Here is a 15,199-nt window from a genome sequence, read left to right as displayed (position 1 = left end):
CGCCAACATTGTGTACATTTTATCCAGTCAAACATTATGCATAACTAAACCATTATTAATGCAAGAGTTATGGGTACTTCTCCAAACATGCACATTGTCTAATTCAACATGTGTACTAAGTTTCATCTGAATAGCTTGATTACTTTTTTAGTTATGGCCATGGTTAAAGTTTTTTGCAAGGCAACTATGGCACCACTGTTAACACCACCTGATGCCAGGGCTACTTCTATACTTAGACTTTATTTCTTCAAAGATCAGATGAGCTCAAATTGATAAATCACTTCTCTTTAAAATGCACTCAATTATGCATTAATCCATCAATACAGAAAAATCATCTGTACTCTGCTAGGCCCAAGAACACAGATTTACAGCAAGTATTTAAGTTTCTACTTAAATATTTCACTTGCATTAAATCTGTGCATTTTTTAAAGACCATCCCTTGATAGTTTACAGTTTTCGTATCAACGAAGCACAACTTCCTCATTTTTTACCATTCTGGCACAGCAAATATAAAAAAAATTCTCTGGCCATCAATATCGTTAATCACCAAAAATTAAAACAAGAGCACTGTGGAACAAACCCCAACTTGTGTATGTTTTTCCTGTCAAACAGGGTGCATAACTAAACAATTATTAAAGCAAGAGTTATGGGTACTTCTCCAAACATGCACATTGTCTAATTCAACATGTGTACTAAGTTTCACCTGAATAGCTTGATTACTTTTTAAGTTATGGCCCTGGTTAAAGTTTTTTGCAAGCCATCTATGGCACCTCTGTAAACGCAAATGTGATGCAAAGGCATTAGTGGCACCTCAGTTAACACCACCTGATGCCAGGGCTACTTCTATACTTAGACTTTATTTCTTCAAAGAACATATGAGCTCAAATTGATAAATCACTTCTCTTTGAAATGCACTCAATTATGCATGAATCCATCAATACAGAAAATTCATCTGTATTCTGCTAGGCCCAAGAACACAGATTTACAGCAAGTATTTAAGTTTCTACTTAAATATTTCACTTGCATTAAATCTGTGCATTTTTTTAAGTCCATCCCTTGATAGTGTACAGTTTTCGTACCAACAAAGCACAGTTTTACAGCAAGTTTTCTTCAAATGACGAAACTATCAAACATTTGAAGATTGAGTATTCTTATACGATACATATTTAATGTGTTTAGGAGTCTATGATTTCAGTATACTACTGTAATGTTGTTGTTTTTTCAATTTAGGACATTTCGTATATTATTCTTGTGTATACAACAATAGTTTGCTGTCATAGTAATTCACTTTTCAGGCATTACAGTGAAAAAACTTATTACCAATGAGCTATGGAATGGTTTTATTTGTGTATAAGCGTTTTGTCCCAGTTGGTCTTTTCAGTAACAATATTTATTTGTTTTAAATTTCAAATCATTTTCCACTTCATTTTCTTATGGAACAATTTAATACCATATTTCATATTGTAGTAGAAGGCTTTTCTTAATCATCAAAAGCAAGCATCTGTATTTTTTATGCATGAATACTATGGGCACAATATTTACAAGCATTGATGTATTCATTGATACCATTCATTAAAAAAACAAGCCATAAAAACTTTAAACAAGCCCTGCTATATAACATCGAGACTTTGAGCATGCCCAAACAGCATCCTACAAGAGCTGGGCCTTATTTTGACCATTGGTATAACTATTAAGAACAATATTAAGCAATTTTTAAATGAACATTATTTCAGAACAGAGTTACTTAAGATGGTGTCCAGAATTTATCGGACAAATAATATGTTAAGCCTGAGACAACTAGAGCTGTCATAGGAGTGACGAATACCCCCAAATGCCGCCTGGACACAGGAATGGCAAACCATTCCTTTGAAAAGAGGCCATAACTCCAAGGTTACTGCATGCTGCATCTTCTTTTATCATGCATGTATTGTTTTATTTAAATCTGTTGAGTAATTTAGAAGTTACACTGCTGACAAGAAAAACTAGCCTTTCATGAGTTATCGTCCGGAAACCGTTTTTCTGTTCTTAGTAACAGTGACCTTGACCTTGGCCCCACCAGCCCCAATATTGAACTTGACCTGTATCTTCTGATGTTACACCTGCGTACCAAAAATTGTTCAAATCTGTCTAGCCTTTCATGAGTTATCGTAAGGAAACCGTTTTTCTATTTTTAGTAACAGTGACCTTGACCTTGGCCCCACCAGCCCCAATATCGAACTTGACCTGTATCTTCTGATGTTACACCTGTGTACCAAAAATTGTTCAAATCTGTCAAGCCTTTCATGATTTATCGTCCGGAAACCGTTTCTATTTTTAGCAACAGTGACCTTGACCTTGGCCCCACCAGCCCCAATATCGAACTTGACCTGTATCTTCTGATGTTACACCTGTGTACCAAAAATTGTTCAAATCTGTCAAGCCTTTCATGAGTTATCGTCCGGAAACCGTTTTTCTATTTTTAGTAACAGTGACCTTGACCTTGGCCCCACCAGCCCCAATATCAAACTTGACCTGTATCTTCTGATGTTACACCTGTGTACCAAAAAATTGTTCAAATCTGTCTAGCCTTTCATGAGTTATCGTAAGGAAACCGTTTTTTCTATTTTTAGTAACAGTGACCTTGACCTTGGCCCCACCAGCCCCAATATCAAACTTGACCTGTATCGTCTGATGTTACACCTGTGTACCAAAAAATTTTCAAATCTGTCTAGCCTTTCATGAGTTATCGTCCGGAAACCATGAAAACCGACAGACGGGCCGACCGACAAGCTCACTCCTATATACCCCCTCAAACTTCGTTTGTGAGGGTATAATTATATGCAATGTGGCTATGGAGAATAAGTAAAGATGTGTTCAATAATTCAATGCTTTGCCTTACAGTATTGGCAATATTAATAGCTTGCACTATTTTTTCAAGTACATGTATGAACTACTTGCATTAAAACTGTGTCATTGTATCTCACATTTGTATTTTAATTCATCATTGTTTCATATATCATAAACATTCCCATCAAAACTCTTGAGGGGAATGTTTAATCCTTTCTACGAATAAGAAAGATCTTCGCCATTTGGTTAAATGTCTGAAGTGCAAATTTTAACCATACAAAGACAGGCTTCTTTGAACCGGTCCAAAATTTATCATATAAATATTAACTGTCAAATTTGCTTTGAATACTTTTCAAGACATAAAGAATAGTCTTTTGAAAAGCCTTTTCTTAAAGAACATCTAAAAATTTCCCCATAAACAAAGTTTGTGGCTAGTGTTGTTACGAGGGTCGATTATAAATAACTAATCAAAAAGGTCAATTCTGATTTTGCCATGATTGATTTCTGAAGAGAAATATTAAGATTTCACCTCCTTTCTAACAAAGCAGAAATAATCCCAGCCCCAAATTTCTCATCAAATTTAATACAGCTTTTGAGATACATGGAAGAATCTGCATAGCCGTGCATTTTTTAAAAACTTACTTAAATGCCTGTGCCTGTTTTTTTGTGAAAAACCAGCTCGATAATTCCCAAAATTGAGTAAAGTTATCGATAGTAAATATCTGATACCAGCACAAACGGCAGCTATTTTATTTGTCCATTTATTTCACCAGATTAAATGTATTTATCAATTCTAGTATACCTGTATTTCATTTTTTCAAGTTTTGGTCTGAATTATTCATTATCACACTTTTGTTTTATGTTAAAAACAGTTATACATTTGTCTGACAGAGTCAAAACCAGTAGCAACTGCACTACAACCTGTTTGAACAATTTTGTCAAGGTATAAAACATTCTTGCTATTTACATTGAAAACGTATGTTCGCATTCCAACTCTGTGAACACATGCAACTGGTTATCCCACAAACGGAATAACAATTGGGGAAACCTGATCATCTTTATTAAAAGACATTCTTACCTCCTTGAAGAAGACTCTGCAGTCTTAAAATACATCAAGTACATCATTTTACTTACCGGAACCTTTTGCGTGCATGAAACTCCAAGCCATTCAATGCTGTTTACAAGTACACTATCAAAGCTTTTTTAAGTTTATAAGTAAAAAATACAAAATCATTTTTTTTCCGATTTCTTACTTAAATCATACTTTAAATCATAGAAAAAATGAGAATTCTTACATGTTTGTGCTGTTTTCCATCGATGTGAGCCCGAAAAGCCTGTGCCCCTGTACATCGAATTTCACACAACTGAAATAAAAGAAAACAAACTTAACCCTTTGCATGCTGGGTAAATTGTCGTCTGCTCTAAAATGTTGTCTGGTTTATTCTAAATTTCTTTCAATTTACTTAAAACTTTGGGGATATATTGACCGAGTGGCAAACAGCTTGGAACCTGACCAGGCGCCGAGTTACTCGGCGGCTGGTCTGGTTCCATGCTGTTTGCAAAGCCTTTAAAATCGCCATCAGCAGCCTAAGGGTTAAATAGAACAACATACTGGAATAAAATAAACATACTGAAATTATCAAGATACTGAAATAAAAAACAACAAAGTTATGTTAAGGTTAAAACATTTTGAAGAATTTTTTCAAAAGTAGATGGGATCCTCTGTGTTATTGCCACTTTACTCTGGAGTCCTAGCAACGGCTCCAGCAGGTCCAGGGCAGGGCAATTGTGGGGGTTATCCCAGTCAGAGCCCCTTTGAATCTTCTGGGTTTTAAGCTTTTTAAGAGCCTTACATTTCATCTAACCCTATGAGTACGAGTAAGCTAGTTGTAAATAGTAAGAAAAAATATAGACCAAATTTCTCACCTAAATAAGAAAATCACATAGATTCAGAGATGAATTATCTGAAGTTTGAGTTGAGAAATTTGGAGCTAGTGGGGACAACATGGGAAAATTAAATTAAACTATTAAGTTTGATGAAAAAGTATTTTTAAAAGGTTTATGAATAAATTTAGATTGAAGTTTGTTTAAATGTCTAGTCAAATATGCTATTAAAAATCATTCAAAGCACTTATTTTATATAAAATTGACAATCATCAACCATGATTTTTAGTAATTAATACTATATATATATAATATATATACAAAAAGCCTTCCATATACCGGGCAAGAATAATTATCAGGCAAGTGACTCTTTCCAATCTGCTCTGGATTCAGGTCCCTCTCTTCGATGTTCTTGCGCATACGGATGGAATCTATCATGTCATTGTCAAGATCCATCCAGTTGTCTTCCACCTCAAATTCATCCTTAAATTCTGCCTCAACATTTTGTGGCCTTGGAGCTGGAATCTGAACCTCTGAAAAGGCATTGGTTAATACAGGGCTGGCAGGGCTTTTTCTATAGTACCCACGGGTCCGACTATCGGACCTATTCCCAATTTTTTTTATTTTAGAATTCTTTTATCCCGTCCGGGTTCATTTTCAACATCCTCATAAATTATGTGATATATTAAGTTTTTTTTGGAAATTAAACTCGGAAATCATTGATTTTCATAACATTTGGAGATCAGTATAAAATGTTATCTATCATGATTTATTGCAATAGATATATGATTTACGTTTAAGGATTGATATTTTTGGGTCTTTTAAGTACGGAAAATAAACTAATATTTAATCATTTCCTAATTCGCAGGAGACTAGACAGCTTTTTCTTTTAACTGTAAAATTTCCCAATTTTGGCATTTTTACAAAGCAAAATTTCCCAAAATGGGCATAAAAAGCCCTGGCTGGTATTCATAAAACACCTTAAGTCATTTCCATCTGAAGTCATTTGCTAACTAAAGTCATTTACCAAACATAATTATCTCAGCAACTTAATAACACTGAAAATCTTGGAATTTATTATTCTACATTTGGAATTAAAACATACTTTTTGGCATTGGGAACAAAACTGAATATCATCTATAAAAAGGAAAATGGGTCTTGCATCTTTAACTCTAAATGGTTCTGATGAATTTATAGGGTACCAATAACACGTGCATACATAAAAAAAGTTTATTTTGGGGGGCCAGTGACAAACAGTCCCCAGCAAGTAAAACTGAGTCAGGGATGTAAGTTTTCTGCATTGATCAGGGAAATTCTGTAAGGATAAAAAATAATGGTATTATTTGACTATAAAACTGCAAGAAATTTGAAGAGTAATCAGACACATGAAAACTTAAACTTACCGAGTACAGATTTATCAACTATTTCCTTATCATATTTCTTGTCTCCCTTCTTTCTTTTTGCCTCCATAACAAATGCTGTGTGTTGCATTCCTCTGGTATGAGCATGGTACGCCTAAAAACACATAATTCATGGAAATTCTACACTGTCAAGCAACTAGCAAACAATGCTGTTATGAGTATTTGGAATAATATCCTAGATTGGCAGCAATTTTCTTATTACTAACTTAAAACTTTTGCCATTTGACTTGTTTTATCCCTTTTACACGTATGGAGCTATTTTACCGATTTCAGCCCCACAAAAATACAATACTTTTTCCCAAATTGTGAAAATAAAAATGCCATTTTATGTTTATTTCTCACTAAAGATGTACATTTGTACCCCAAACTGTTTTTGAAAGGAAGACGTCATGTCTTCTTAAAGAAACTATTTTTTCTGTCAGTCTATTTAAAAAAACATTCTTGTTGATTTCTAGGCAAAGTTAAATTCTCGATTTTAGTCAAATTAAAGCATTTTCCCCTTCATTTCAATCTTAAAAACCCATTCCCAAAAAGGTAAAATGGAACTCTGTATACACAGTCTTTATAAAATGTAAAAGAAAACCCAATTTGAATTTTATTTCAGTTGGGTTTGTACCCAGGTTAATCATCTTATTCTTTTACTAGTTAATCTCGCATTTTTTTCTTGCTGGTCATATTGCTTTAATGCTGCATACCTGAGAAATTAAAGCAAAAATGTAGAGCACCAAAAATGACTTGTTAATTACAAATTCCAGAAAAAAACGTGATGGGTGTTAACTTCAAATCCACATTTGAAAGTCCTTAAAAAATGTTGTTTTTATTAGCAGAAGTTACTAATTTTAAGCTGAACTTCATTACCCTTTCGCCTAGTTTTGTATTATTATTAAGATACCGAAAGCCACAAATGCACTGAAGTACACCAAGGCAATTTACCTTTAATGAGTCAAACTTCTTGTTACAGTATTTGCAGAAGTCAGTGTCTTCATCTGATGATTCACTTTCCGCCTCCTTCGGTTCTTCTATTACTTCTGTAGCTTTATCTTCTGCACCTTTAACTTCCGGACCTTTTACTTCTGTACCTTTAACTTCTGTTACAGTACTTGAACCTGGGGTTTGATCAGTAGAATTTGGCTTATTCGACATTTGGCTGATTGATGTGGCTGCTTGATTACTATCTTTCAAAGGAGACTTAATTCCAAACTGTCCACCAACTTTATTAGTACTGCTCGGATTATGATACTGCCTATTGCTTTGGCTTGACATGCTAACACCACTACTAATTGCCTGACCAAACTGTCCAACTGAGTTCCCATATTGTTGCTGATTTTTCCCAACCCCAAAATGTTGCCCTCTATTCCCACGTCCAAATTGTTGCTGGTTGTTGCCATAGTCACCACGCCCCTGTGCCCTTCCACGACCTCTTGAACTTTGGGCTACCCTTCCTACCGCTGTTCCCCTCCCTCTGGCTTGATACACTTGACCTGCATATGATATGAAAGATGTAATTCAAAAATGTAATTCATTCAGTATCTGTTAAATTAATGTTCATGTTCTAGTAGTTTTATATTAAATGAATTATGCATGATAAATTAAGCAGCCAGCAAATATTCCTTCAAGATTTATGCACCAGTCAATTGTAACCATGCCCCCCCCCCCCCGGTACGGGGGTATACCGGGGATAGCCAGGGAAAAGGGCCATGTTTTTACTTTCCAGGTGCCCCCGCAGGGCTGGTTAACCGTGGTGGTTTTTTCATAGCGCCAAATAAAGCTGAGATTGGGCCTGATATAGTCTCTGGAGTGTGGGGACATTTGGTTGGGGTTTAACCATCAGTTCGTCCCCACAGGGCGGGGATTTTGTCCGGGGTTGGCTGGACGACCGAAAGTCGAAGTCTCAGCTATTCCCCAGACCTGGGGGGGGGGGGGGGGGGGGGGGGGGGGGGGGCGTGGTTACAAATGACTGGTGCATTAGGTCAATACTTGACCATTTTAAAAGGACTAAAATTCAGAGGCAAAACACGCCAACCTAAATGGCCTTCAATATGACTTTTGGCAATTGGCTTCCAGTTTCAATCATTTTTAAGTACATTTGGTACAGTTTTATCATTGTTATGCAACATATTTACATGATTATGCTTAGGCCAAAAAAAAAAATATGTCTGGTTCAGGAAACCCGACCGACCCTATTTTTTACCCGCCGACCCTAAACTTTTTTTTCGAAATCGCGGCCGAAAACCGCTATACTGCGTATTGAAAATTTTCTTTTCTGTAGTTATTGCTCTTTGGGTTAATAGAGCGCGTTTATATCGATCTTTGGGTTAATAGAGCGCACAACAATGGCGGCGCCCATGGCGTGTTCACCAGCCACTTTGATGGCCATAAAACTCCAAAAATGTGAACATGGAGCAGAGCGGCAGGTCATGAAAGCGGTCCAGCATGGTTGCACAGCTTCGGAAGTATTCGAGGAGCTCCATGGGCCAACCAACCCCAAACTGTTTGCCACCAAATATGAAGCCGCAAGTAGTTTAGGCCCGGTGTATGTATTGAAGAATATGAATACATAATGGGCAAATGTTAAACTGTAAAACTCTTTTTAAGATTTTTTCCATGTGCTTTCTGTCAGTACATGTAGTTGAAAATGCAGTGACTAGTAACTGTATCTATCACTGCTAGATTTTTTGGCAAACATTTTATCATTGGAGTGTTGAATTGTACACTGTCATATGTTTGAAAACTTATATAAAGTAAAAAGTACCAACCCATTTAAGTAAAAGTATCAGAAGATTTTCAGTGAATGTCATTAAATATATATCAGTGAAAAAATTGCCATGTCATTGAATGTACGCATTTTGTACTTTAATAATTGTGTTTGGGAAATATATCAACAGTCAATTAATAATATTAAACTCACAAAGTATTGGATAATACTTGTGTTGCTCTTCTAACCTGGACCCCTAGGTCCTCAGTGCACTAAGGTTGCCTAGCTAATGCCTTATATGATTTTGTGTAACACCACTCACAATGTGCATTTGTTACAATGACAGAATTCACAAAAGAGATGTATTAAAGTGACTTATCTTTACAAGATATTTTAAACAAAATTGTCGACAGAAATCTTTAAAAAATGGAATTTTTATAAAATACTAGGTTGTACATGAATCTCTTTTATGAACTCTTTGTGCAGGTTAGCATTGTACAGAGGGTGACTAAAAGGCATAGGGTACATAAACAGCAAGCATAGAAAAGGAAAATAATGTGAATAAACAAAGATGATACATGGTTAGATAGATTAGATAGATTTATTCGACATAAAAATTGCATATAACATGACAAATACAAATTTAAACATGTATAAACATATATAACATTTATGTCAAGGATAACACAAAAAAGAGGTAAAATAAAACCTTATTTCCATTGTGGTCCTTACAGATAATACAGGGTTGAAATGCTCTGTTATTATGTGGTTAAATGACTGCATTGAAACAAGCACACATCACAATACCACATGCTGGGAGTTACAAAGTGATCTGACTGCTCTGTGCATCGTCTACACATAGACAACATACGTCCAAAAAAAAAAAAAAAAAAAAAAAAAAAAATGGAAAAAATGCCTACCCTCCTAATTTTTTGGGACAACGTTTCCTGAACCAGACATATTATTTTTTTTGGCCTTAATATGATTTCGCACAGTTTCAATTTAAAGAGTACTGGCTAAGGTCATAAATCCGAACACTTTTTGAGGTTTTTCACAATTATCTTGGAGAGTTTTTGTTGTAGTAAGTTAAAACTGTGTATGAAACATCTTTGGTTAATGTGACAAAATCTGTCAAAGTACAGATTCACGAACTCATCAATTTTATGTCGAAAATCGTTCAGTTTATGGACAGTAAATCACCCTTAAATTTATGCTATGGACGGCACAAACACCGAACACTTGCAAAGTGAAAATACATGGTCATACAATTATAATTTATAAGTATGCTTTATTAAATAAACACTTAGCTGTAAAGTTATTTATTGTTGCCGATGTTTTTCAAAACATGCAATTCAAATGTAAAGCGTGATTTCTATTTATAAATTACTTGAATGTGGGTCAACATAACTGCAAAACCTAAAGATGCGCGTGCGCCCTCTGACGTCATTTCCGCATGTGCTACATTTTGATCTTTAAGCATAAACACTTTGAATGGCATTTTTTAGAAAAATACTCAACAAAACAAGATGAAACTTCGCAAGTGTGACCAAGGCAAGCCTCTGTATTGATCTAGATCATTGAATAATCGATCACGGTAAACAAACGCGTGTTTTAGCCGGTGTTCGGGATTTGTGTCCTGTTCGGAAATGTACCGTCAACCAGTAATTCTGTAATAGCTTTTTATGTATACATAAGAAATATCAAAATATTAAAAAGTATCCCGTAACGCTCATCATTGTTGCTTGTGCACATAGACTGAAATATGTCTAGCTTGAAAATATAAACCAAAATAACCCTTCACAGCACTAACAAAAAATAATTTTCAATATGTTTACCTCTTCCACCTCTTTGGTAAGAAGTGCTTGCGACACCACCACCAGCACCAGCTTGGTAGTTGGTGGCACTATTGTAATTTGGGTATTCAGTCGCCTGTGATGTGTGATAGTCATAGTAATCGGTGCTGGTACTTGTTCCAGCAGCACGTTCTTGTTGGTCATAGTTTTCCACATAGCTTTCGTTGGCATTGTACTGGCCGTAAGGGTCAGCTTGATTTTGATATTGATCGTAGCCAGATTGTTCGGAATAGTAGGATTGGTCATAGTATGCTTGGTTTGGGTCGCTAGTCGTTTCAATCTGTGTATCAGTTGGTTCTTGATAACTATCACCACCCCCTGTATCGTATTGTTGCGCATAATAGCTCATTTTCCTAATCTAAAATCTAAAAAGTAACTTTTTTCTGCAGATAAACAATATAGGACAACCCACTACCCTGATATTAAACCGTTAGTCAAAACGGCTTTTCCCCAAACGGTGTCGAGTGATTTGTAGTTTTACACACCAAAGTATGAGACCTAAAAGCATCATACTCCCGATCAAAATTGACATACTTGAAAATTAAAGATAAGTCTCCTTTTCTCATCGATATGAAAGCAAAACTTGGCTATACTTTTTAAAGCAGCTGTTCTTAGGATGTTATGTAAATTTAAACAAATAAAAATGGTGCTTTTTCTGCGTTTACAGACCTCCATGTATGAAAAATAATCTTTTTGGTGAACACTTTTGTAAAACTTTTGATAGATGTGTCAGTCTCTATGACTATATTCCGTGCTAGGGGATTTGAACTATGATCTCTTGTCTGAAACCAAATGTAAAACACTTTTGGATATTATTGAATCTTTTAACCTGTCAAATATTATTAAAGAACCTACATGTTTTAAAAAGGGTTGTCCACCATCGCTTTTAGATGTATTTTTGACTAATCATAAAAACCTTTGTTTTAAAACTTTAAATTTCCCAACTGGTATCAGTGATTGTCACAATATGATCAGCACAGTCATCAATAATAATGCACCAGGAAATGAGAAACAAAAAGTAAGTTTTAGAAGTTTCAAAACTTTCGACATTGACTCTTTTAACAATGATCTTAGCATGATTAATGATGGTTATCACCCTGACAAAAATAACATAGATACTGTATATAATGATTTTGAGAAAAAAGTTGTGAATACTATAGAAAAACACGCTCCTCTTAAACAAATCTATAAAAAGCCTGTTCAGCTGCCTTACATGAATAGAAGACTAAGAAAAGCAATTTACAATAAGAAAATGTCTCACACGAAATACATGAAGAACAAAAATGCTAAAACATGGGAAGAATATAGAAAAAGTAGAAATTATGTTAATAAGCTTAAACGAATATCAATAAACAATTACTTTCAGGAAAGATGCTTAGGTGGATGTAAGAACAAAGACTTCTGGTCAACAATTAAACCCTATATGTCAAATAAATCAAAAAGCAATCAGTCCAAAATTATTTTAAACAATAACGAAAAGATTATTTCAGTAAGCACTGAAGTCGCAGAAGTTTTCAATGAGTTCTATGCAAATGTTGCCAAAGATATTGGTAAAGATGTTGTTTTTAATGAGGCTAATCACCCCAGCATCAGTAAAATATTAGAACAAAACATTACACCCAGCTCCTTCAATTTTACACATGTAGGGCAATCAACAGTCTCAAAAATTATACAAAAGTTTAATGTAAAAAAAGCTACAGGTGTTGATAAAATATCAATTAAACTACTTCAGCTAGGATCACAGTCGTTAGCCCCATTTCATACTGATTTTATAAATAGCTCTATAGACAATGGCATTTTCCCAGATCGCCTAAAGCAAGCTCAGGTTACTCCAATCTTCAAGAAAAATGATCCTCTACAAAAGTCTAATTACAGGCCTGTCAGTATTTTGCCTGCACCCTCAAAAATATTTGAAAAAGTTTTAGCCGAGCAACTATCTGAGCATTTCGAACCTATTTTTAATAAATTTCTTTGTGCATTTAGGAAAGGCCATGGTTGTCAGACCACCCTTTTAAAATTAGTTGAAGACTGGAAGTCCGCTCTGGACTCAAAACAATGTGTTGCTGCTGTCCTTATGGACCTGTCAAAGGCTTTTGACTGTCTGCCCCATGATATATTACTTTGCAAACTTAAATGTTATGGTCTGTCTGCCAGCTCACTGAACTAATTAACATCCTATCTTACTCAGAGAAAACAGCAAATCAAAATAGGTCACATTACAAGTAGCTGGGCTGAGATAACCAAAGGTGTGCCACAGGGCTCGATCCTTGGTCCTTTACTCTTTAACATATTTCTCAATGACATCTTTTATTTCATCAAACAAGGATCCCTCTACAGCTACGCTGATGACAATACCCTTTCTTTTAGCGCATTTAACTTTGATACTCTGATATCAGTCCTTCAAAACGAAAGTAATGTCCTTATCAACTGGTTCTCTGTTAATTGCATGCAGGCAAATCCTGATAAGTTTCAGGCTATCGCCATAGGCACTAAAACGCACTCTAAAAAGCCCAAGCTTAGTATTAAAAATGCCAACATTGAATGTGATGAAGTGGTAAAACTTCTTGGAGTCAACTTAGATTTTGCCCTTACCTTTGAAAACCATACGAGTATTAGCATCATATGTAGTAAAGCTGCACAACAACATAATATATTGAAAAGATTAGGCCGAAATTTGTGTAGATTAAGCCGCCTAACCATTTTTCACTCTTTTATCTTATCCAATTTCAACTTCTGTCCGTTAACTTGGCATTTCTGTTCAAATAAAAGCACAAACAAGATTGAAAAAATACAAGAAAGAGCCCTTCGTTTTGTTTATGACGACTACTCCAGTACATATGAACAACTTCTAAATAGAGCAAAACTTCCTAGCTTGTATATCAGAAGAACTAGAGCGATGACTATAGAAACTTTTAAAATCTTGAATAATATTGCCCCACCTGTATTAAATGATTTAATTAAAGTGCATGATGCCGGTTATAATTTTAGGTATTCAAACTTATTAGAAGTTCCCAGAGTAACTACAACTAGGTATGGAAAAAATAGTTTTAAGTATGCTGCTCCGGTCCTGTGGAACTCGCTCCCAGAAGCTTTTAGAAATACAACAAACTACAATCAATTCAAAAGCTTGATTGCACATTGGAATGTACGGGACTGTAGGTGTTCAATTTGCAAATCAAATTAGTTGCTTGTTCTACAGGGCCGGACATCATCTTTGTCTTTTTGTTCAATATCTATCTTAGTTTATATCTTGCTTGTGTTGGGTCTTTTAAGTTTATTTTGTGTTTTGTGTTTCTGCTTGCCTTAGCTTGTTCAAGTGTTCTAGCTGCATGCTCTGCTCTTTTTGTATAGCTGTACATTACTTGATTTGCTTTTACTGCTTAATTTTGCTAACTAGTACTTGCTATGCAGCAGCTTGTTAATAAAACTCTCTTTGTATATGCTTTCGTCATTGTCATACCATGCTTTATTATTGATTGTGCTCTTGTATGTGCTGCTGTGAAGGAATTGCTGCTCAGGTCATCCCAGATCTGATCTGTGGTGATATTTTCGTTTAGACTACTTTTAATCTGCTTTTTGCAACTATTTTGACTATCAGTTTTTTATTACTCTTTTTCTTAAGTGTCTCTTAGGCCTCTGGTCTAGAGCAGCAGATCTTTCACAGGTTTAACCTCTTTTACTTGCTTTGCTATGTGATATGTGCTTATTTAACAATGCTCAAAATTATTTTACAGCCTTCTTACCATGATATTGTGGTTCATCATGTATACTATTGTTATAGTCGGTTCAAAAGCGCTTGTCGCTTATGTTATATTGTTATTTCTGACTTGCTGACTTAAAATAAAATTTATCTTATCTTATGTTCCTCATGATCACTCTGTAAAAGGTGCACATTTAGCAACGTAGTTGGAAAACAAAGGTGATGTGTCAATATATAAAATCTCTTTTATTGGTTTGGTACCAATATTTTATATGGGGTTGGAGCAGGATTGTGGTGCCTTCCAAAGGGAATTTGGTGATTTTTTAAGAGAGAACCATCTTGTAGCTGTAGGATTGCAAACATTCAATGCAATTAAAGTGACACTCGTATTCAAAATCAATACATAAACTAACTTACTTGACCAGCACTTTGTCAATCACATAATTCAGTGACCTATAGAGATTGATAATATCACAGACCTACATGTATAGCTCTGTGATAATATGACTGATTTGTACATAAAAACAGGACAATTAACTTAAATGTTTAAATTCAGATTTAAATGAAAAATTAATGTTAGGTTTAGTTGTTCTATGCTTGAAACAGGCCAATATATCAATATGTGTATACAATGCACATGTATGCAATGAAAACATTTCTCCGATTGTTTTTATCAATGAATTATGCATGCAATATAAAGGTATGAATTTAAAATTTAAAGCAATATTCTTTTTGAAATAAAACAGAATTTATTTTAATCCTGAAGCAGAAATATTAACACTCATTCCATTATACATATATGCATATTGACTTGCAATAA

At 34.9% G+C, this 15,199-nt stretch overlaps 1 protein-coding gene across 1 annotated transcript in view; it reads right to left on the bottom strand.

Moving 5' to 3' along the window:
* LOC128244855 (uncharacterized) overlaps positions 1-11,081 on the bottom strand; it is a 29,824-nt gene extending 18,743 nt beyond the window's left edge. The window contains exons 1-5 of the mRNA XM_052962955.1: positions 10,662-11,081; positions 7,065-7,612; positions 6,114-6,225; positions 5,050-5,243; positions 4,122-4,190 (exon numbers count right to left, since the gene is read on the bottom strand). Of these exons, the coding sequence (XP_052818915.1) occupies positions 4,122-4,190; positions 5,050-5,243; positions 6,114-6,225; positions 7,065-7,612; positions 10,662-11,028 (1,290 nt within the window). The 5' untranslated portion in view covers positions 11,029-11,081. The remainder of the gene's footprint in view (positions 1-4,121; positions 4,191-5,049; positions 5,244-6,113; positions 6,226-7,064; positions 7,613-10,661) is intronic.
* Between the last annotated feature and the right edge of the window lie 4,118 nt (positions 11,082-15,199).

This window comes from Mya arenaria, chromosome 8 (assembly GCF_026914265.1).
Source record: "Mya arenaria isolate MELC-2E11 chromosome 8, ASM2691426v1".
In the NCBI taxonomy this organism is placed as follows: Eukaryota; Metazoa; Mollusca; class Bivalvia; order Myida; family Myidae; genus Mya; species Mya arenaria.
This window is presented reverse-complemented; position numbering and strand designations above follow the sequence as displayed.